The sequence below is a fragment of the Poecilia mexicana genome, unplaced genomic scaffold (assembly GCF_051168715.1).
Source record: "Poecilia mexicana isolate PSO_F unplaced genomic scaffold, ASM5116871v1 scaffold_22, whole genome shotgun sequence".
NCBI lineage: Eukaryota > Metazoa > Chordata > Actinopteri > Cyprinodontiformes > Poeciliidae > Poecilia > Poecilia mexicana.
In genome coordinates, this window is record NW_028263391.1 from 10,083,030 (window position 1) to 10,108,053 (window position 25,024).

General features: G+C 41.3%; 1 protein-coding gene across 1 annotated transcript in view; it reads left to right on the top strand.

Moving 5' to 3' along the window:
- hs6st1a (heparan sulfate 6-O-sulfotransferase 1a) overlaps positions 1 to 24,312 on the top strand; it is a 66,519-nt gene extending 42,207 nt beyond the window's left edge. The window contains exons 2-4 of the mRNA XM_014999763.2: positions 14,421 to 14,643; positions 16,234 to 16,482; positions 19,705 to 24,312. Of these exons, the coding sequence (XP_014855249.1) occupies positions 14,421 to 14,643; positions 16,234 to 16,482; positions 19,705 to 20,040 (808 nt within the window). The 3' untranslated portion in view covers positions 20,041 to 24,312. The remainder of the gene's footprint in view (positions 1 to 14,420; positions 14,644 to 16,233; positions 16,483 to 19,704) is intronic.
- Positions 24,313 to 25,024: the final 712 nt, after the last annotated feature.

A 25,024-nucleotide genomic window follows, 5' to 3' on the forward strand; every position in this document is an offset into this window, starting at 1 on the left:
TTTACTTGGTATTTCTGAGCTATTCTATTTCTCCGCTAAGCCCACTTAACTCTAACTTTCCGTTTACCGGATGCATGCGATATTGACATCGGGCCCCGACTCCGAGAAGGAACAAATATTACTTTAAATGTCAGACTATTCCTTTGAGACTGGCTTGAGTGTCCCTGGACACGTTTGAAAGGAGGACAGAAGGGGGATTGAAGGAAGGATGCCACAGCTTCGCAGCTCATTTGAGGCAAATCTGAAGCTGTGAGCTTGTGTTACACTGCTAGACAATGGGCTTCTTTTACCCTGTACCCACACACAGGGTCTCACAGAGACACGCTCATGTACACACTCCGAACACAGAGACATTCTGTCTTGAAAACTGTTGTTGTTCTTGTTGCACAATATTTGGCTCTTGTAATTTCATTATGCCTGCTCCTTCTTTGCTCCCCTGCTTCTCCGGCCATCTCTGGTTTTCATTTTCCTAGCCGCTTGTTTTCGTCTGTCTGATTAGAGGCTCTTTGTGCGCTTGTGTAAACTTTCCTTGCCACATGTATCTTCCCCTGTATTCTGTGGCGCTTATGATGACAAGCGCTAAATTTAGCTGTGAAATCCTTGTGACGCACCTCAGAAGCCGTGGCTGCATAATCAAAGGTCCGTCTCGGTAAAGATATTAAAACACAAAGCAGATCTACCTGTCGGTATCTTTTTAGAGCTCACATTTAGATTTATGCTTCAGATTGTGCATTTAAGCCCTTCACAAACCAAAAAATGAAAAGCAGGGATGTTCCAATCAAGATTCATTGTGTATCTGATGCTAATCAGATTTATTGAACAAGGCATTTGCCAGTGATGAAAAGGAAACCACGCAATACCTTCCTCCTTTGCGAAATGTAAATGATAATGGAGTAGCATCAGATTCTAACGTTGTAGGATTACTCCATGGGCCGTGGCGAAATACCGTGAGCCATTTCTTCCTCTAGAGCTAGACACGCGCATTTGCTTTGGTTGTATTGGCTCAGAATGCAGTGCGCTAATGTCCGTTTCCTGCTTTTGAAGCGGTCTTCGGTCCACTTGGCGTTCACATATGCATCCCAACTGGACCAGAGTTCACTTTTTTTGGTCAGTATCAGAGTTTGGCTGCAAAACAAACTTTAGGCACACGAACTGGAGTTCAAATAAAGTGGACTGAATTTTGAATTTCTCTGTAGAGCTTTGTGAAAATGATGCTTCTACGTGTTAACTAGGTGTTTAGTAATAATAAAACAATAATACAAACCATTACCTTAATGGAATATAGCTCAGTTTGTTTCTATAAATGCATCTGAATCGAATCGTACAACTATACTATTCAGTTAACTTGCATCTTAATCTTGCAGAGGATGCTAATGTTAGCATGTTAGCATGCTCACTCGCCGTTTTGATTTGACTTGTTGATAATTCGTCTCCAGTTAATTGTGCAGGGACTTAACTTGCATATTGTTTTGCTTTATGAATTTAGCTGTTTGTTTAGACTGTTGAAAGTCCTAATGGCTCCTGTTTCAACGTCGTAGGCTTTTCCTGCCCAGAAGTGCTTTCTGTAGGTCACTAGGTGTCATGACACCATCAAACAGGAAACTGCAGCAGCCAATATGGTCACGTTTTACAGAGTGAAAAAAGCATTTGGATTGTCTAAGAGGGGGAGGAGGAAAACAAGGAGTGTCATTATTGCTTTTTAATTCCCTGGAATTTTCTTCCATTTTCCTCTTTGTGTTGCTCATGCTATTCCGTCCCTCCAGGGTGTGCTCATTAGCCCCGTGGCCCCCTCTAAACAGGTGGGGCATGTTTGGCACGGCCCTCCGACATGCAGTCTGACTTAATTGGGCTTGGAGAAGCCCTTATACACACACGCAAACCCCTCCCATCACACTCCCCCCCCCCCCTATTTCTAAAGAGCCAATTGTCACTATCCAGCTCCCTGGGGTTGAAGTTGTCACTCCTGAACCGGACAACAACAGTCCAGCCTGCAGCCCTTCTCCCCATCCTGGATGCCTCTCAGACTGACTGGGCTTCTTCCCCCACTTCTCTGTCTGACGATAATAACAACCACTCTCCGTACAAGCTCTATTCATATGCAGACATACCCCTCAAATGTCAACCGGCTGCTCTAACCGTCAGCTCTCCCATCCTGGCTTTGTTTTCCCTGCCTCTCCACCACACCTCTCTGCTACTTTTCTGTGTTATCTCGCCACCTCTGGGCCTTTTTCCAGTTAATTCGTTGTTTTTTTCCTGGAGTCAGAAGATATCCTCATGTGCATCTCCTGTTTTGTTTCTGCTGCGTGTTTGCATCTCTCTTGCTGTGAAAAACAACCCTTATTCCAACTTATCTATATAATTACAGCTACCGTTTCCCCTCTTACTTTCCCAGAAAACTCTTGACATTACCTTGAAAATGCATTCTCATCAAAAGGGGTGAAAAAAAAACCCTTACTTCTGCTGCTGCTGCTGTCTTTTTCCCCTCTCTGAGGCTCTCGCATGCTATCCACAACAGTTACTGGCTCAGCAAGATCTCATTATCCTGTTTATTCCTACATGCAAGTGCTTACTCTTAAGCACACATGGAAATATAGATGCAAGAGAGCATTGTGGAGGCTACCCTTGTGTGTGTGTGTGTTTGTGTGTGTTTGGTGTGTATGGCGGGGAGGTTTGAACTGCCTCATCTGTCCAATTTCACACTCCAGCTTCAAGTCTTGCACTCAAACACAATGCGAAGACACAGAAACCACCCTGTTGCCTCCTGTCTCGTACATGACGACTGATCAACGGGGGAAATAAAGGGTCCCACACACACTAATCCCAGCCACAGGGAAGGTTTTGTGAGTTTTTCAGCGTGTTAATGAGTGTGCTCGGCTGCTTCTGTAATAGGGCCACCTGTCTACTCATTAGCCTCGTTACCCAGCCTTTTAATTGCCCCCAAACTCCACATCGTGTCTCCTCCTTTCCCTTATTCCTCACCCCTTTTCTCTTGATAGTTTCCCCTCTTCGCACTAAGCGAGCGGTTTCGGATGTTCCCGAAAATCTGACATCGCCCCTTACTGCAAGGATTATGTCATGACATGCAGGTGTGTGTGCGAGAGGGGACTGGGCGTGGCGGTGTGCGTAAAGCATACTCGCATGTCGGCGTGTTTGCAAAATGATTGCTTTGACCTCGGCTACAGGAGACGGATGAACATGATGCCGGGTGCAGGGGATTTCTGGGATATCAGGTGGATTTGTGTTCACTCAAACGACCCGCTGCTTCTTGCTCCTGGTTTGTCTCTCAGCGTAATTACAAGAAAAAGCTTTGACAAATTTGTTTTCGCATGCGTTTTTTTGTTTTTGTTTGTATCTCATAGCAAATACTGAGACTCTTGAAAAAATGTCTGCACACTGCTGATAAAGTGCCAGATTTCTGAGATGTAAAGTCTATGATTTCCACTTTTTAATATATATAATTTGATATTTATCCTGTAAAATCAACTGCAAAAATCCAACAAATCAGTCGGAAAATGAAAATACTTGTGATGCAATAAAAGTATTCTAAAACTTTCCTGCCCACAGTGAAACCCTGACAGACATAAGTAATAACTACTAAACAGCACATAATAACTGCCTATGTTCACATTTTCAAATAGATTGGTATTTACTGGTCCTTTCAAGAAACCAACACATGAACAACATTAATAATGGCGCAGATGCTGCCAGTTTTTGGGGAGTCAAACACCATTAATTGCTCCTTAAATCACAATATAAGTTCATGATAATGACAAGTGACACACTGATTTCCCATCCCTAATTTACACCATGTTGAAGCACCTTTGGATGAATAAAAAACAAATACAGCATCCTATATATTCATCCTGGAAAATGAAATCCATCTTCATCTTTCCAGCCACACACACCTGAAGGTTTTAGGTCAAAACCGGATGGTGTATATATTTTTAATAAACTGTTCCATCTGAAAAACCACCATCAAGTTTTATTGCTGACATGACGCTCCCCTCTCTCCTGTGTTGTTTCTGAGCAAACATACCTTTTTGAAATTGTTGCCCAAACCACAATAACACATTCTCCCATGAGGTTTTGCAATATCTGAGCCAGCTCTGGACATTTCCTTTGAAAGAAAATGCTTCTCTCTGAAAATCTTGCTCCTTATAGCCAATACATGAGATTGTGGTCTCATGTAGAACAACAACAAAAAAACGGCCTTGTTGGCAGTTAATGGGTTCAAGTTCAAGTTTTGTTTCCAACCTGGTTGAATGTATACAAGTTGTGAAGATTAGGTTTTTATTTACACTTTTGACGGTTTGTATCTCATTAACCCCGCAGCACACAGTAATGCAGACTATCCATTTGTGAATTTGTCCTTTAGGGTTTCAACGCATACAACGGAGAGAAATATTAATCAGATGTATTAATCAGAGAAGGATCAGATGTGTTTTCTTCCACCTCTAATTGGAGCCGTGCAGCGCGGCTCCTCGTGTTTGTACCGTTTCAAAATATTTTTAGTTTTACAGTGCCTGCACGTGGAACGGCTCTTATTTGAGTCATTTTTTTCCTTCTAAGGGCGCAGCTGGTATTTGTTGACACCTTTATGCACTTCAGAGTTCCTTTTGCTGCATCCCTCAAAAACGGGTAATAAATTAACAACAAGATAGGCGAGTTTTGACAAAACACAAGGCAGATGCACAACAGTCCGCCATGGTACTACTGCACGCGTTTAAGTTCAGTCTCACCTCCCTGTTTTGTTGTTTTCATTTCCAATCTCCAGTGCATGAGTGATTGGAAGTGAATTTGGTCCATGTCCAGTTTTATCACACGGGTTTTATCAGGGATCACGCTGTCTTTGCATTACAGAACTGGTTGGATACGGTCCACGGTCTCCCACTGGTGTGTACATTTGCATTCCTGTGCACAGCTGCTCGAGGTAATGAGAAAGTTCTGGAAAACTGCTTGTGTCGGAGGATCCAAAATAACAATAACAATCCCTGCTTTTCCGACACTTTGTGTACCTTGTGTCATAGTGACGAAAATGAAATTAATATTTTGTAAAAGGTCTGTGTAGTTACTCAACAGTGATTTTTTCCCCCCACCATCTTCTTACATAATGTGGACAGAAGTCAGATTATTTTGAGTACATAGCATAAGATTAGATATTTTCCTTTAAACATCTCATACCTTTTCCTGCCATTTCACAGAAAATGAATCAACACCGCCATTCTAAACACTGTGACAAACTTCCTTACAGCTCTAGAAATGGATACAGTCAGCTGATGTATTGTCATGCCGTCAGTTTTTCCAGCCCTTTCCGGGACACTCAATTTAAAACTGTAAAAACACTTCTGAATTATGACGGGTGATTACTTGTGAAATCCTCTTCCCAGCTCATCCATCTTATTCTCTGCAGACCTCTCACTCTCTGTTAGACAGCTATCTGGGCTCTTGCCAGTCTAGTTACATGAGAGAACAGGCGGCCAGGCATTCCTGCTGTACATAGCTTTGCACTCAGGGGATTCCCTCCCCCCTTTCGCACTCTCTCCTGGCCTCACTTTGTTTTTGCACGATCCTGAACTGGACCCCCACAACAAACTGTCGGCCGCGTTTCCATCCGATGTGCATTTTCTCTCCCCCGTGTGCTGCTCTGCTCCGACTTGTACTCACGCAAAGGAGGCTTTTGCGCTAAAATGCAGTGAGCCGTGTTGTTATCTTGCACTCATGGCATAAGATAAGTTTTCACACGCTCTTTTAGTTATGGTCGCTTGGCAACTCTTGCTTCCACGGCCGACTTGCATATTTTATTTTTATTTTTTTTGGTGGGAATACCTTACATGCAGAGAGGTGCACCCGTGAAGACTTTGTTGGTGCCTGCAGGGGCTCCGGACATTCTCAGTCTTGGGTTGAAATTAATTACTTTTTTGTCTAAAGGGGAAGGCGGTTCATTTAGGGACCCGTAAACAAAACGCCTGAAGCTGGAAAGTCTTAACCCGATAGGTCACAATTTTGTCACAGCTAAAATTGTCATTTCCTGTTCAATGTTTAACCACATTGAAAACAATGGAAGCTAATTGTGTTAACGATAAAACCAGTGTTTTTATTTAACATTAAGTGTCTTGTTTAAAAGTTGGCAAAAAAAAGATTACATTCAAAATAGTGTTTTAAAATGTGTAAAAGACGTTAAAATAAATTAATCTTTTATTTATTCATATGTATTTTTTAAAATGTTTAAGTCAGGTTTACATTTAAAAATTTAAAAAAATATTAAATATTTATTGTGTAATTTTGACAGTTTAAGCTTTACTTTTTTAAATTAAATGAGAAAAAAATGTAATTAGTAATCCACAATCTCAATATAACATGACAGAGACCTGTTTCTCTTAGCCACTCTTCAAAACGGGAAAGACTAAAGAACAAGCCGCTCGAGGAAAGCAGATGAGCGTAAATCTAAAGGAAGTAGTTGGAGGCCGCTGCTTTAGGATGAGTATCTTTTTTGAAACACACTAATCCGACCCATTTCTACATTTTTGGGTCTGACTCAATCACGTCCAGTTTTGTTTTTTTCTCTAAGGATTCTAACATTTAAGAGAAACATCCTTTAATGTGTAGTAGTTTTAAAGACAAAATTACATAAATACTTCTCTATCATTTCAAATTCTTGTTAAATATACAAAAAAAAAAGTGCGTCAAAGTTGCACGAGAGCATATATGTTGAAAATCCAGAAGTTTCAGTGTTTAATTTGCAGATGGACACTCAGAGCTGATCGAGGGAAAATGGCCGATCCCGATCTCTGGTCCAATAATGTGCTGTTCTTTTGGCTTAGAGGGTATTGTCAACATAATAAGTAGTATTTTAGGCTTTCAAAGTTTTGCAATTTATAATCTAAACTATAGCAACTTGCCAGATTAATTAATCATAGTGATAATACCCACTTTGCTGCTACATAGTTATGTTCTATCCTGCATTGGCACACATTGATGCCTATTTTAATTAACTTTTGTTGGATGAAACAGATTGCGTAACCTTAAAGCCTTCCTGCTTTCAGCTAAAACATGGAAAATGTCCACTCCTGTCCCCGTATTCAACCAGAGCATCACTCTGCTCTCAACATTGACTCCTCTCACTCCTAGTCCCTCTAACTCCTTGTCTGTCTTTGTCCTCCCATCTGGTGTAGCATGCCTTCAATGCTTTAAGTCCACATTACAAAGGCAGCCAGTCTGGATCCTGAGGCTGTTATTGATCAGCTAACAAATGGAGAGGCGATACATCTAGGAAGACCTAGTTAGAGAACACAGCTGATCTGGACGACTTGTTTCTGTCCGTCTCAGGAGGTCATTGTGAGGCAGAGCTGCCCAGGATGCTCAGGATGAAATGATGGCGTGTCTGTTCGGAGGAAAGGACACAGGAGTAGGAAGGAGGCCGGAGGGTGAGGATGGGCCATAAGGGGTCATTTTCACAGAGATGGTGAGATGTTTGTACTCTCTTAGCCGGTGTGTTGACGGCAAACAGAGAAAAGAGGAAGGATTTCGCTACTGTCTGCAGAGCTTCGTGTTCTGACACGCTGCCCATCTTCTCCTAACATTCTGTCGCATACTTTGGATCCATCTGAGCCTCCGCAAACAGGGTGGAGACACACAAGTCCTTAAACCCCAATAAGGAGACTTCACTCACAAATTGGCTTGGGGCTTGTTTACAGTCTGATTCTAATTTACCGGATTCCTCAGTGGAGATGTTTTCCCACAGCGACACTGAACCCCATAATTGTGTCATTATTCTCAGTTTCCAGACACATTTTTTAGTATATTTCTCCAAAAACCATTCAACCTGTGTTCTCTGGACTTTCGTTTGTTCCACTTGTATCTCTGCGCTTGCACCATTGCTCTCCCCCTCTCTGCAAATGTCATTGTTTAAACTTTTTGTATTCAGGTGACAAACCTGTATCTTCCTCATTGCTTTTTTCTTTTTTCCTTTCCCTGTTTCGATTGAGTCCAGGGTTCCATTTTTAGAGGCGGGAAAAAGAAAATCTATTTTGTCGAGCAGATCTGGTTTCAACAAACATCCGTGGACTATTAATAAATCATAGCCGCTCTGCACAGCGGGGTGCAGTTGGCGTCTCTGTTTTTGTGTGTCTGGGTGCTTACATGAGAATGTGTACAAACCATAACCTTTTATTTAAGGTCTCTAATTTATATTTTTTTTCTTTCCCCTCCTGAGTTGCCTTAGGAAACATAGATTTTTCTGTCTCTAGTGTATTGCAGCTCTTAACCAGCAGCTGTGCTTCCTTTGGTTCCCTTGTTGCTTCATGTATAGCTACACTTTAATTTAAAAATAGGAACCATTTCATGTAAAACTGACTCGATTTGAATATTTATTGGGCCGCGTTAGTTGCGGCATCCAGACTTCTGGTTCAAATGTAAGACGAAGCTTTTGACGGACCGAAGAAGGTCTAACGAGAGAAGGTGGAAGATTTAAGCGGGAGGGAAGTGAGGTTAAAGAGACGTGGTAAAACTGGTGATTTGTGGCCCACAGGAAACTGGCTCATTTTCTGCAGGCACTCTGGGACCACAACAGCACCAGCTGCTGTGTGTTTCCTCTTGATAACGCTCAGACACATCACGTAAACATGGCCGTTGTAAAATATGAGCTGCATCGGCATTAAAAGGCCGGTCATGGCAATTTTTGTGTTAAAGCTTCTGCTGTTTATGTTTGCGGTGTTTTACAGGTGCTGTCTGTAGCGTTGCGATGAGTGGAGAGCGATTCGGTGCGTGGGAAGGCTTTGTCTAATCCATCCTTTGTGATCACAATTTTTTAAACATAATCTTTTGTCATTATTGAAGAAAATGTCAAATTTTTATAATTTTTTTTTTTTGGTTGGTATAAAAAAAAAAAAAATAGAACATATATTGAGAATATTGAGACTTGCTGCCGCTCCAGTTTGGACATTATCCTGATACGATCTACTGTTTTTGAACGTCGCCTGTTTTGTAGAGACTTTGTTTTTTTTTTTTTTATGTGAAAATGTTTTAAGAAGTGTTTCGTGATTAGTTAGTTTTTTGGGGGTTTTCTGTACTTGAAAGTCACATTTTCTAAGTTTCCAGCCAAAAATAAAGCAAGGACATCCAATACAGTCGGAATTTAATTTAGAAAAGTCGGAGCTTGACAAACAGCCACCGTTTTTATTAAATATGGCCTCTGGTGCATATAAAATTCAGTGCAAATTGCAGATGTGAGAAATTATCTAACAATTTCAACAGTGGCATATATAGTTCTATAAAATATCTATTTAGAGCTTGTTTCTGGTGTTTAAAACAAGAGGAAAGGTTATAGAGGAAACAAACGCTTGACTTTCATTACTAGCTGAGAAACGAAACTACGTGCCAACTCTGCTGCGTGCCAGATCTGTCTCCGATATCTAACTAAACTAAACCTCAAACACTTTTCAAAATGGGAGTCTCACTTTTTAATGGGTAAGTTAACAATTCAAATCCTCGATAGGTTTAATCCAGAAAAAAAGGTATTCTAATTTACTTTAAAAATAAAGTTTATTTACTCCTGCCTTAATTTATTTTGGCTATCACAGAAGTAGATTCCAAATGACAAAGCATACGACGCTAGTGATGAAAAGTGATTGCTGGTTGCCCTTCAAAATAAAGGCCCAATATTTCATAGTTAGATAATTGCATAGGTAGGAAGTCAACCAGTGATTGGTCAAAACTAAATCTGATTGTTATTGGACCAGAACCACTATTTTAAAATGGCATGATGGTGTTTAAACTCCACCATTACTAATGGCCATTATGTTTTAAAAATCAAATTTGATTTGATTTTACCAAATCTCATTTGATCAATTTTTTTCTTGCTTTCTTGTCTTAAAAAGAAATTACAAAAGAGAGAAAATATGTTCAAAACTGGATTTTATTTCAGTCATCTGTAATTTGACTTGACCTGAATTCAAAGTCCAAGTAAATAGATGGGTGTAGAATTTACTTGTCAAAAAAGATGGATGTCAGAGAGAGAGAAAGAGAGAGATTTTTTTTCACAAATTAAATCTTCAAAAACAGACAATTTGATGAATTGCTAAAAACAATTTATGACCCAGCCCTAGGCACCACCAAAACTTCTTCAGCAATTTTTATTGCTCTTTTTTTGTACTTTTTTTTTTTGCCATTTATTAGTGCTGATGATGTAAGAAGCAAAGCACAGAAGCAACTAATTCTCACTTCTTTACAACACATAGAAGTGCAGCATTGGTGAGAGAAGGAGGGCAAAAAGCCCTCAGATGAAGAAATTGAGGCGAATCCATGGTAGTTTTTGTTTGTTTTTTTCCTTTCTTTTTTGCTCTAAATGGCGCCATGGCACGCTTACACTCAGTGCCAAATTCGTTAAAAATTATCAACGGGGAAAAAGAAATAGAAAAAGTGAGACAAAAGCCAAAACAGTTGTCTTCTCTACTCCAGCTTGGCAATGCTCCAGTCAATAGCCTCATCACACCTAACCAAAGATTTGATTTTTGTTTCCTTCCAGCTCCCTCACACAATTAGTCTGATGGGTTGAATCAATAAGCCAATGAACGCACTCTTTTGATATTTGATGTGTGAGGTTTTATGCTGCTCTGGTACTCTGCGTTTATTTCGTTTGTTTATTCTTTTTTTTTTTCTTTCTTGGGAGACTTAATGAAAAATGTGCGGCACGTAAATATAGTCTGGGAGAGGGCGATACAGGGTGCTGTGCCCCGACTGCAAATTCCCGCGCTCAGCCAGACGCTGATGTTCCTAAATGTGTACAGTGAGACTCAAAGAGCGCTGCGTATTAGCTTTGAGGTTAAATTGACAGGCGAGATCACCTGTCGTCGTGGTGAAATATCTGCTGTAACGCTCCGCCGCCTTTCAAGGAGGAAGTGTGTGTGTGTTTGAGTGATTGGGAGCAGACTTTCCTGGTGAGCGAGTGGATGTTTGTGGGTTAAAACCTCATTACAAAGGGATCTAAGTCCAAGGCCAGACATTTAGATCTTTCCCAGGCGAGAAAGCCTCCACGACACCGGCTCTGCAGTCTGTCTGACCCAGCAGACACGACGGGGAGGCTTGCTTGCTTACGTGTGTGTGTGAGTGGGTTTGCGTGCATGTTATTTATTTATTTAGTGTGGTAATATGCCTGAGCCTTCATTATAGTGAGAGCCATAACTTTGATAAATCACTTGGGCTCGGGGCCCTCACTGCTTTCACAGTATTAGAAAAAAACTAATTGAAATTCTCTTCCGCCGCCTCCTTCGTACTTTTTCTTTTTCCTGTCTTCCTCTCTGTTTTTTACCCCCTCTCTTTCCCTCTCTCTCTCTCTTTCTGTCTCTCTCGCTTTCTTCCAGTCTGTGTAGCGAGGCCCAAACAGCACCATGATTTTTTTTTCTCTTTTTTTGTGGAATGGGAGCCAAGAGGGGGGAAATGTCATCACTGATTTAATAGGCGTATTCTTGCTCTGAAACCCACAGCAGGCTCATGAACTGACACACAAACACACACGGCACTCTGGGGAGTGTTAAGAATGCTGATAATGTCATCATAGGAATCTCCATAATGTACCCCCGATCTCCTGCAGGCTCCGGTTCGGCTGGGCTTTTTTTTTCTTCTTTTTTTTTTATTAGACATGGAGGTGAAGGGGGTAGTAGGATGGGATTTTAGGTTTAGGTTGATGGGATTGAGAGTTTGGAAACTCGTCTCTATGCTCGGGGATTGAGGGTCCGTCTGGGCTGGTTGTCCGGGATCCTCCCAGCTGCCACCGGATTGAAGCTTTAGTCGTTTTATTGTCCGTGATCCCCCTGCCGCTACTTCATTTGTTTCATTTGCATGGATCAAGCCTTCTCTCATGCCAAATCAGGTTGGGGTTTATTTTGCTGCCGCTTGAGCTACCAGGAAAAGCTCTGACCAGGATCTACCCAATCTTTTTTTTTGTTCCCCCCTCCCCCCCCCCAATACCGAGAAACGGCTACTGTTTGCGCGTCACTCTTTTTCTGCCGTTTTCACATTTCATCATGTCCAACCACAAACATCATTGCATTTTTCTAGGTTGGATTTTAAGGGAGAGACCAACACAAAGTCATGCATGTGGAGTTCCAATCCTCTTTACTCGAACACCCACATATAGAATCCAGTGCAACCAGTTGCTTGCTGGAAGTCGCCTATTTAGTAAACAGAGTTCACGTTCTGACATGTCTTTGGGTGGCCAGATCATAACATGAAGATGATCCATCCTGAAATATATAAACCAAGCTTACCTATTTAAAACAAATAAACCAAATGATAATAACTTACCTTCATAACTAAAGATTAACAGAAGCAAACTAGGATTACGATAAAAGGCACTCCACCCTTGCAGACTCCTTAATGTGGCATTCAGCTTTACATGTGTTCACAGACAAAGGTGTGGCTGGTTGGGATGAGCAGAAGACCAATGACAGCCAGGAGAGAATATGTTGATATGAATAAGAATTAGCTGTGTATCTATGAATCTTCTGTTTTGTCTTCTTGCAAGAACTGCAAGAAGACAACCATTGTTAAAAGAATCTGAACAAAAAGTTCACTTTCAGGCGAGACTAATCACACATCCACGATGTTATGATTGTGGATGTGTGATATTGTAAAGCATACTCATGTTTTAGAATGGCCTAGTCAAAGTCTAAGCCTTAATAGCCTGTTGTAGGGCTTGAAATTTTGTTTCTTATAAATCTGAATGAACCGTGTGTTATATTCCAAACATTATGGACTCAGTTTTAGTTACCGGATGTAAACACTTGCAATGATTATCAGTCGTAAAACCTAACAAACCATGAATGATTTTCAATCCAATTGCGTAGTTATTCCATCCAGAATTAAATTCCGTGGTTGTAATGTAACAAAATATGAAGACGTGCAAGGCACCGTAGCGTTAAAAGCATACAAGTCTGTCTGTGTGAGGTGGTGGGGGCGGGGGGTCTGCTTGTTTAAGCCAACAGACTACATCAAGTCCTGTCAGCACAAAAAATTCCCTCTGCAAACATTCCTCTGACTTGTTGCGTGCCGGGGAGGAAGGCAGCATCTTCCTGGCCCGCGTCCTTCCCCCAGAAACGTCAGAGCCGGCGAGCTCATACTGAACCATAACCAATCCACATTAAAGTTCTGTGCGTGCGTCGTTAATGAGGATGCGTTGACTGATTGGACCGCAGTAATTAGCGCGAGTGTTGGGACCTGGAAAGGTTTCCACTCAAGTGGGAGTGTCCCCTCCATTCCCCCCTCCAGAGAGATATCGAGGCCGGTCCACGCACCATTACTTCTCACGCATACACCACAGAAGCGGTCCCATCCGAACCTCAAGATGCCGCGTGAGTCATCTCTCTGAGAAAGACGTAATGTTTCGACGCCAGTGTGAAGCAGGAGGAAGGGTGTTGGAGACACCGAGCCTTGCAGCCTGGAGATGCGCGCTGCAGAGGGAGGCGTGCTCATGCCAGCAACTTTCTGTTTCCTGCGCGGTGTGGTTCTCTGATGCCGAGTCGATCATCCACTGCGATACGCATCAACTGTGTCCTCTTTCTCCTTCTCCTCCTCCGCTTCCTGCTCGGTTTTACTTCCACTTCCTGTCTTCCAGACACACGCTTTTTCTGCATCAGAAAGCAGTTTCTGCTAAATAAAAATAACATATGAGGACCTCAGTCTCTGTGCTTGGAGTTGGGCTGGTGGAGAATGAACTTTCAATGTAAACTCTTGCAAACAGTGCCTCCACATGGCTAGTGGCGGAATTGCATCTGTTTTTGTGGCAGAAGTTTCTGTGATCTTTGTGATTTTAACTTAATTTGTTGAAACTGCTTGATTCGATAAAATTGAGAAACTGATCAAATTCAGAAAGACTTTATTGATTCCAAAGTGAAATTAAAAGTTATTGCGACTCATTTAATTAAAGAGTTATTGTACTGTAGCGGTCTGTATTGCATTGAATTTGAAGAAGCCTCTGACTGAAGACACTGTTTATGACACTCATGAAGAGGACTGTGAGGATGGTTTATAAGTTTCCTGAATTTTAAGTAAAATCCTTCCTTTCTTCACTTTCCTGGTCAAGGTTGGTTGTTTGTTTGATCAGAATCATCTAATCCTTACAGACAGGAAACTGTGTAACTGGAATTTAATATAAGGTTTTAAATTTTCAGACTGTTTTCTTATAACATTCTCTAAATGTTGCATCCATCTCTCCATTTCTGGATCTGTCAGTCCATCTGTTCATTTGTCCGTCTACTTATCCTTTCCTTTCTGTTCTCCTGTAGAAATCTCACCTTATTTATAAAATGTACTGAAAATGATGTCTGACTGGATGTCAGACATCATTTTCAATGTTTTATGAAAATTAATTCTTACCTGTATCTTTCCCCCCTTCCATCTTCCCTTCCTTTTTTGTCACCAAACAGGAAGTTTTACTACATCACTCTGCTGAGGGACCCCGTGTCCCGCTACCTCAGCGAGTGGAGGCACGTGCAGCGGGGAGCCACGTGGAAAACCTCCCTGCACATGTGCGATGGCCGAACCCCGACGCCCGAAGAGCTGCCTTCCTGCTACGAAGGCTCCGACTGGTCGGGGTGCACGCTGCAGCAGTTCATGGACTGTCCGTACAACCTGGCCAACAACAGACAGGTACGCAGCAATTAGCTGATGTATAGTGAAACAACGCAAAAATAAAAAAAAAATAAAAACAAACATGGTACAGGCTAAGCTCCAGGAGAGTGGGAGTTGTTGCATGATTTATGACCTGCTAGCCTGCACCTGCAGCTGGTTTCACTTGAAGATGACGACACAGGAAATGAGTTTTCTCTGGAAAATTGGATTATGTGTTGAATATTCTTAAAAAAGGAAATTTGATCTTTAGTTTGAGTTTTTTTTTCTTCTCTTTCCTGAAAAAAAGACTGGTATAATGTATAAAACACACACTCTCACACACCTTGGCGCACTCACTCGTTTGCCCTCTAGCCATAAAAACAGCAAATTCACACCTTTCTTTTTTTTTTTTTACCTCGTGCCATTTCTGTCTCCCACCTCATTGTGTTGCCCAGCTTATCTCATCTGGACCTGAGGGGGGTTTATTAAGCCCCCTGTGACTTTCATCCGCACCGTAGACACGACTCATCCTGTTGAACCTGCAGGCTAAGGTGTACATGATGTTGTCAGCTGGACTTTTTCTCATTTTCCTGTTTTGCAATATCCACTAAATGCGCTTGAATTTGCGATGAAGAGCGCTTTCTGAGGGAGTTGAACTAAAGAAATTGCATAATAGTCAAGTGGGGGGAAAAAAGCACACTTGGTGAAAAGTGGGGAATGTATATTCAGACCCCCATTACTCTGACACCTAAATGAAATCTAATGCAACTAGCTGCCTTCAGAAGATAGCCTATTATAAAACAACATGTGTGTAATTTAAATTCTAAATACAGGTGTCCAGAGAATGATTCAGAGAACAATAGTAAACAAACAGAAGCAAGACTACATAAGCTGTTCATCCACCTAAAATAACAGGCTGAGCAATGACTGTATCTGAAAAAGGAGCTCCTGTAGATGAAACATTTTTACAAGATGCCCCATTGGTAGTTTTGCTAAAGTTGCTAGTGTAACTTCCAGTATGGCTTTTGTATTTTTTGGTCTTTCTGGGCTGCCGTATAATTTGCCAAACATGCAAAATATTATGTAAAAGATATCAACAAATTTTGCATGAGAAATTGTCCCAGAAGCTGTGATGAACTGTACTGTTATTTTGAGACCATTTTCAAGTAATGTAATGATAATGGCATAACAGGTACACCCTGTTAAAGCTCAATAAACTTTAATTCCTAATGAATGTTTAACACTGGCACAGGAAGACATTTTAAATATACAAAATACATAAACAAGACAACCAAATAAACAAATAAAATGGATACTGTGTCTGTAAACAATGTTTCCCTTCAAAAAAGGGGCTAGTTGAGACCAGTGCACCAGACTGAAGCAGTCTTTGGTAGAGAGTGAAAGACACTAGAAAAACAATCATGCAAATGGGAATGATCTAGCATGTTTTCATTTATCATGCTATCTAATTATTTAATGGGTTATTGTTTATTTGTATCACTCTGAACGCATCCCTGTTGTGAAACAGAGAGGTGGGAGCATCATGCTGTGGGAATGCCTTTTTCAGCGATGAGGATAGAACTGATGGAGCTAAGTGAATGTTTTGGTAACATGCTCCCCTGCCCACAGGTCCGCATGCTGGCCGACTTGAGCCTGGTCGGCTGCTACAACATGTCCACGGTTCCAGAGAAGAAGAGGGCCCAGATGCTGCTAGAGTCAGCCAAGAAGAACCTGCGAGACATGGCCTTCTTCGGACTCACAGAGTACCAGAGGAAAACGCAGTTCCTCTTTGAACGAACCTTCAGGTTGCGCTTCATCAGGCCTTTCATGCAGTACAACAGCACCCGGGCTGCAGGGGTGGACCTGGACAACGCTACGGTCAGTGCCGCCAACACATTACCAATACCAACCGGCGTAAATATCTCTCTGAACTGCTTTCTGCCACACTTTTATTTCCAAGGCAAGTCCAATTTATTTACCTCGTTTAATTACTGCGATTATAACAGCGCAGTCTGCGTTTTGAGATTAAATCAGGTACTCCTTTCATTTGAGCTGCTCTTAAAGAAAAAAGTAAATATTCTCAGAAAAACATGAAAACATATCCTTGAAGAGGAGATGAATGCAGGAAAAAAAAAGTCTGAACGGGAAGACAGAAGGTAAACACTCCGGTCGTGGATTGCTGTGAAACGGACTGAGATAACTTTAACTGTTTAAAAGACATCGGCTTCAAACCAGTTCTTCACACTTTGATTGGCCCAGTGTGGGCGTTCTTAAGCTCAATTTCTCAGCAAAAAAAAAAAAAAGAGCGAGAGAGAAAAAACCCTACCTCCGGTACACTGCGGCGTGGTGATTTAAACATCAAACCAGGCTGCTCAGAGAGAGTAAAATATGCACAGCTGCCAGACTCAAAAGGTGGACCAATGGTTTGCATAAAAAGGAGGAAATGATCTCATTGTAATGGTTTGGAGTAGGGCATGTGGGGAGTCTGCATGTGGTATTTTTTTGTTAAAAATTTTTTTTTTAATTAGCATTTCTATGAGATCTAATTTCAGAGACCATTGTGTGAAACAGACTACTCTCAAATAACTAGGCTGCAGATTTAAAAAAAAAACAATATTTCTCCTAAACTCTTTCGTGAAGCCATGAAAAGTGCCCCATGAGTTCAAAGTCCATGCGAGGCTGATTGAACCTCGTTTCTCGATGATTTGATTGTCTCTCGCTGATGGATGAAGACTTTGACTCCTTAAAGCCATCTGGGTTCGCATTGGCGTCCTTCACGCTGCAATCCAAAGCTCTAATTTCCAAACATGGATGCAACATGTCGCCTCCCTCTGTTTTCACACACATTGCTCGCAAATCACAATCTCACAGCTGATCAGAGGTTTCAAAGGGATTCTCTTAATTAAACACATTTCTCCCTCTGTATTTGATTTCCGCACGGCTCATGGCACATTCCAGCAAAGCCAGCTGCATCGCACAAGCTCGCGTGATTGTGTTTCTGTTGTTTCTACATTGCCAGTACAAGCTCTTTGAGTTTCATCTTTCTCTAGAGGTCTTGGCTGCAATTATGGCCAGTTTCCACAGTCACATTTCCTGAATTACAAACCAGGACACCTGAAATCTCAGCGTTTCCTGCTAAAAGCAGCTTGTTTTTCACCACTTTATAGCTAAATCCATTTCATCAGGTTGTTCTTGGGTCACTTTTACTTTTCAACTCGAACATTTGATGGGACTCTTTACAGAAATGATTGGTAAGATCAAATGTTCAATGTTTGGAGCCTGGAAACAGCAGTTTTTCACTAATCCTTCAGAGGGCATCACCACTCTGCCTCTAATTGCCTTTCTGAGCACAGAGTTGGAGACTCGACACTGACACTGTAATTGTACTTAAATTTACTCAAAAAAGACTTGAGACTTGGGTCAAAGGAATTGAATTCCTCAAAGATTTCGGATCTTACGCGAACATGTTGGTCACAGACTTCACCGGGTCTTTGGGACTAAAGGCTCAAATCATGAACTTAAGACGATAAACTTGATCTGAGTTGTCCTTTACATTGTAGGAAGTTGATTTGAACTTGAACTTATTACTAATTGCTTAAGTCATAATTGGGACTGGAGACATGACTTGAACTTGCCCCACAAAGTCTTGGTATCTGACTTAAACTTAGCATTATAAGACTTGAGACCTTGTCCCATAAACACAACAGAAATGGAGCAAAATTACCTGAACCTTGACTTGAACGTCTGCCTCAATGATTCACAACTCACTTTGCCCTTTGAATGCCAAAGGCCTGACCTGGTCTTGGGCTGAAAAAAAGACTTGGCTTGGTCTTGGGACTTGCCAGTCCAAGACTTGAAGACTTGACTTGATCTTGTCTCTTGAACACTTCAGACGTAAGAATAAAAAGCTGAGTCTTAGCTTGAGCCTACCCTTCCAGGACTCAGGTTTTCCCCCTCAAAGACTCAACTTGGAAGTGCCCTAAATAGGCCGAATCCTTCATTCGGAGTTGGTGCTAAAGATTTTAGACTCTGTTTAGACATTTCCCCCAAATACTTGATGAAGGAACTGAAATTTGTCTTGGACATGCCCCGTGGACTTTGGACAAGAAACATAGGAGTTGCCTTGGACTTTACTCTCAAAAATGAAAACAAGACCTTAAGATTTGCTTTGAATAATATGACTTAACGTCTCTTCGTACCAGTCCCTTCGTTTTGAATATAAAGCAAGCCGAAATGTCAATTCCCAGCTTTCTGACAGAGCCATTTTTTTTCACAAAAAGCCTTGCTGAGATGGAAATGAGTTCACGGGACACACATGTACGACTTTGTGTTTCAGGGACAGACAGATGAAACATCTGCATGTGGAGGTTAATGTTTGATGTCATTTCTGTCAGTTTTGAGCTCAGTTAGAGCTCAAATCTTCTTCTAAGCTTTTATACTCCAGCTTTTATCAATTTTTTATTAATATGGAGAAGTCGTTTACACAGCTACCATTTATTTTTGTGGGGTTTTTTGTATTTACTTAAATTCTGCATTTTGTTTCTTGCTGTCTTACTTGTGTTGTTGCTGCACACTTATTTTCTAAGTAAAATGAAGGCAACATGCATTTTGCAGGCTGCTCTTTTGCTAGAAAGTTCCCATCGTATAAATATGCAACAGCCTAAACAAGTAATAAAACACTAATTGTTCAAAAATGTTCTGAACAGAGAACTGATATCTTTTAAATTAGGATTTGAAGCAGAAATTACTTTTTGTTTCCTACTTCTAAGTTCCAGAAAACTTCATTTTTAGCACCTTTCAAGGACCAGTCAAGTGTAAGAAACAAATTTCAAAACATATAATTTTATTTGTCTCTGCTGTAAAATGTAGAATAATATCACAAGACATGAGCAGTATATAATGAACTAGTGATTAAACTGTCTTCTTTAGTTAATGTCTAATGTTTTTATCTCAAATGCGGTGCTGGAAAATCTTGAAAACTTACCTTGGAAATGTACAAACCCTGGTTTTATCTTTTTTGCTGGATTCTCTCTTCCACCTTTTAAGGTCATGTCTGTCTGTGATCTGGCATTAAATGGCGACCTCGTCTCTCCTGCACAGGTGCAGCGCATAGAGGAGCTGAACGAGCTGGACATGGAGCTCTACGACTACGCCAAGGACCTGTTCCAGCAGCGCTACCAGTACACCCGGCAGCAGGAGCGGTGGCAGCAGCGCATCAAGAACCACATGCAACAGAGCCGCCAGGGCCTGGGCCTGAGCGTCGGCCTGTGGCCCTCCCGCGGCCAAGCTAGCTTACAATCAACACTGGAGGAGGGGGACAGGGAGAGGGGCGAGAGGGAGGAGCGGGAGGACGGAGAGGAAGGGGGCAGAACGGAGGAGGCGGGCGCCAGGCTTCCCACCGAGGACTACATGAACCAGATCATCAAACGCTGGTAGCAACAGAACGAGAACAAACGACAGACATGCATACATAATGTGAAAGTCATACTCATATACACACACGCACACACACACACACACATACTGAGAGAGGAGAGAGAGAGAGAGGTGCATCTGCGGAAAGTGCCGCCTCCATCAAAGACCACAACCAAACGCAGACTACCGCAGATCTGGGCCGCAAGACTCGCAGTCTTGGGGGGTTGCTATAGCAACCGGAGGCTGGTAGCTTGCATCGACTCTCATTATTGAGGTTCGCCCAGTTGTTAACGGCGCCTGCTTGCCCTTTCGCCTCCCTGCCACATCTTCCTCGTTTCTTTGTCTCTGCCATCATCGTTACTTCCTGAGCGGAGGGAGAGCGGAACATTTTTAGAAGTTGCTGACAACGTCCCGGCTTCTCCTCTCCACGTCTCTCGCCCCCTCTGCGGCCCGGCGGAGGAGACGGGAGCGGAGCGGAGCACGAGGAAAGGAAAATTAGGTCTGTGAGATTCAAGCAATCCTTTCCAGATGCTCCCGTATCAAGAGAAACTGGATAAGCTCCGAACAAAGGATAAAAAGTATGGCAGCATTAGAGACCGTATCAGGGAGCAGAAAAAAAAAAAACTGCAGAAAGTTGTGTAATGAAAGCTCTGCGCTTGCATAAAGCACCCATTTCATCCATGAAGCATACATGTGTCCTGCAACAGTTGTCTTCTTATTATTTTAAGATGCTTTTATTTTTGTTTTGGTCCTTAAGCTTTGTTTAAAAGCAAAATTGTAATAACACTGAGACCAACTTTGCTGCCTAAAGAAAATTCCTTTTCTTTTCTTTTTTTTTTATTGTTTTATATGTCAAAAAAAAAAAAAGGATTGGATAGATGAATAATGGACCATAGCCATTACTGAAGCCTTTGCTTCTTTTAGGAAGGGTGTCGCCAGTGTGTCTGATAAAGGTTCCCAAAGCTCCTGTCACTTTAACAAGTTCATTATTTTTGCCTTTTCTCTTTTTTTTTTTTTATTTTCGCTTGGTGCATCTGAGTCCTGCAAAGACAGCCAATTACAGAACCGAATCTCACATAGGTGTGAAGAAACCAGTAGCAGCGGGGTGGGGGTGGGGGGCAGCGAGTGAATGTGCTGTGGGTTGTTGCCAGGAACCGTGCAGCGCGAGCGGCAAGCGCTTTGGAAGCCTTAACTCGGACAAAAATGCTTGAAATGGGAGCTGGAGAACTACCGGTCACCATGGCAATGTGAGCTCTTAATGTAGTGGGTGGCATTTTAGCTTCTCTTCCTCTTCTTCTTCTCCTGTCTTTTTTTTTTTTTTTTATGTCTTGACTGCGTTGTAAAAGCAGCCGTCTCATGCAAGCCTCTGTCCCACCTTCCTAAAGGGCAAACGTTGCCGTGGTGACCTGCAGCTCGTCGGCACGAAGAACGGACGGGGCGAGGTAGCAGTGCCTCTATGTACTTGGATCATAGTCAACATAATTATTGCCAGATATTAAGTCTGCATTGTACTACAGTAATTTCTTTGACTACTTGTGAGTTTGTGAGAGAGAGTGTGTGTGCGTGTGTGAGAGAGAGTGTGTAAATATAGTGTGTACAGGAAGCCAGACTGGTGTTTGCCTTTGTAAATAGTGAGAATGACCGACAGAGGATGTTTGTGAACGACTCGTTTCATGACCAATTACCTTGCCATTTCTATTTTTTATTTTTTTTTGTTGACAGATCACACTCATACAAGTCCTTTTCTTGTCTCCTTTCCATGTTTCGGTCGGAACCCACAACTGTAGCTTTACACTATTTCTAATTGTACAGTGAAATGACCAATCTGCACTTTTTAATCCAGCTTTTGAACCTCAGCATATCCCCGTTACTGTCAGTCCTTGCACCCCTCCACGTGCAGACCTTACTGTGAAAATAAAAAATAAATTAAAAAACGCTCATATTTTTTTTAAACCGTTTTGCAGCTGCTTGGTCGTATCTTCAAAGGTACTTCCGCGGTCCCATGGGGCCCGGCTTGTTTACCTGTGCGGATACATGTTCGAGTGAGGTTGGGTTTCCACAGACTATTGGGCTGGATGTTGACACGCGGCCGGCAGCTGGTTTGGCCCCAGGTGTGCGTTTTATTAATCTCTGCGGGAAGTAGATGCTTGAGATATCTTCAAAAAATATTTGGAGACGCATCTTATGTTATTTCTCCCCCCTCCCTGCAAGGTTTGTGTTGGAAACCAATTTTAAGTGAATCTCAGACTTTAAGGCATGGAGGTGTCGGCTGCAGTGCCTTGCGAAAGTAACTACAACTCTTGAACTAAAAACTTTTTTATTTTGAGGGGGGACTTTATGTGATGGAGCAACACAAAGCAGAGCATAATTATGTGAAGAAAGAAAAGAGATATGCGTCAAATGTAAAAGCAAATATCTTGGTACGCTTGAGAAAAACAAACTTACAAATGACAGCAGGTTGTTTTGAGTCAAAAAATTAAATAAGTCGACAATTTCTTAAGATTGAAGAAAAAGTTCTGGTTCCGCTAGCAGATTATTTTTATTTATAGCAAGACATTTTTCCCATAAGTGAAATAATCTACCTGTGGAACTAGTATTTTTTCATCAATATTAGGGAATTATTGACTTAACGAGCTTCTACATCCTGCTGAAAAGTTACTAGTAAGTTAGTTTTTTCTTATTTCAAACATGCGGAGATATTTGCACGAGAAACTAGATTAAAAATACTTGGTAAGACTTTGTGTTTTGCAATGTTAAATTTCCTGCACTCGTATTCTGGCTGCTCCAATCTGGACTCGTTGAACCACTTACCGCTCCAATTCTTTTACCTTAAGTCTCTTCAGATCAGTACATATTTGCATGTTCTTCTTTCATTTCCTTTTGTGACTTTCTTTCATCAACGGCTTTCTTCTGTCCAGATGTGTGGAGCACAGAAGTAGTAGTTGTCCTGTCAACGGGCTCTCTGCAGAAAGTGTCCTTTTCCTCCCATTTAATAATTGTGCATTACTTTGATTTGGTCTAGCACATGAAATCCCCCCTCAAAAATGTTGACGCTTGTGTTTCCTTTATGACGAATCTAAAAGTTTAGAGTGTGAAAACCATTGCGAGCTGCTGTTCACCGGCAGTTAATCTTATGGGGGTTTATTCCCGTGTTTTGCTAATGGGATACGCTTAGGGAGCTGCTCGCGAAAAGCAAAGTCGTGTGTTTATAGTGAAATAAATGTCCTCGACATGTTCGCTGCCTGTCTGCGTACGTTCGTTTCACGTAAAGCAACAAACACTCTGTTATACTTTGACTCCAGACGGTATTAAAATGAGTAATATGAGGGAAAACCGAGGGGAATGTTAAAGTATGCTGGAAAGAAGACGGGCTTTTTTTTACGTGTTGTAATTCAAACTGCATTTAGATGATGGATGCAGGCATCCTGCTTCCTTCGTCTTTGGAAAACATGATGCAACCGGTTTTCTTTTAAAGCCCGGACCGTTAATCTCGGCTAATCACCACAGAATCCTGCCTTGGTGGTGTGATCAGCTTGGTTTTAAATCAGGAATGATTCATCATGGGAAGGAGAGAAGAACCAGAGGGATCATGCAAAGTATTAGGACTCATCCATCGCCAGTTTGAACATTTTTGCACAGTTTTTAAAGTAATGCAATAGGGAGAGAGAAACAGATATGGGAGGAGAGACCCTCCCTTTTCATATCAGCTTCCCCGTCTTTGTCTTTTTTTTTTTTTTTTTTGGAACTGGAGACTTGAAAACGTCGCAGCTTCAGGCATTTTGCCCATAACTTCTTCTAAATCAGAGCCGGGCTTGCATTGGTGTGTGTTTGGGCTCCAGTCCAACGTTTGTTGGTGTAGAGCAAAAAGGCAAAAACCCATTCTCCATGTATGGAGGTTTATTTTTGTTTCAAGCGTTCCAGTTTTGAGTGAATCAGGTTTGAATCAAATACTGTTTGTCTGAGTGCGTGTGTTTGCGTGTGTAAAAGAAAAGAAAAGCTTTTTACTGACATCATTCCAGAGAAAAGGTTATGCTCAAATATATTATTTCGTTATGTTTATCTGATGTCTTAACATTGTTTCCTTTGTGACAATAAAGCAAATCATCATCCTTCTCTTAAAGACGTGTTAAAGAAAGTGTGAAAGGGATTTGTTTTTGTTTGTGTTTTTTTGTTGTTTTATTAATTGGTGAGCAGACTCTCTGCCTCCCTTATGTATGCATCTTTCTGGGTTTGTTTTCTTATGATTGCAAAACTGAATCATCAAACCACCAATTAAAATATTTCATTTTTACAGACCTGTGTTGTGTGTGTGTTTTTTAAACATATATAGATAGAAAATGCCAGTCATATTGCCAAAAATATTTGTGTTTTGTAAAGCTAATTTATTTATTTTCAAAATGGATTAAGTTCATTCGGATGGAAGGGAGAAGTTCTGTAAAAGAAACATCGGCAGTTATGTTGTTTATTGTGGTAAACGTCGGTCATCTCTTTGATTATTGCAATGATATTTACAGCTTACAAAGAAGTTTTAGTTTGAAGTACCAGTTTTACTTTTGAAACTTTTAACTCCTGCTTTCAAAAATAAATCCTCAGTAAATATTATAACATGCAGTATATAACATGGACAGCACTATTGAATGATATTTATTTTAGAGCGGCGTTTGTTTTTATTTATGAGCTTTTCACTGTAGACAGCGATACATTTACAGGTGAACAGGCTGAGTAATAAAACCTTTTTATCAATATAAATATTGTGATTACAGCTATAAGTTCCTATCACCCTTTCCTACTGTGAAAATCTATGTTGAAGTCTTGAATGTGGTGTTTGGTGCAGAGGTGGGTAGTAACTAGTTACATTTACCTGAGTAGGTTTCGGATTAATGCTCTTCTTCCTCCACCTGTAAGTTCAGGGAAACACTGATGGAATATTACTTGTGTCAAACTCTTTCCAATGACAGATGATTAATTTGTCTCAAGGGTATCGGAGTAAAGCAAGCTGCATTAC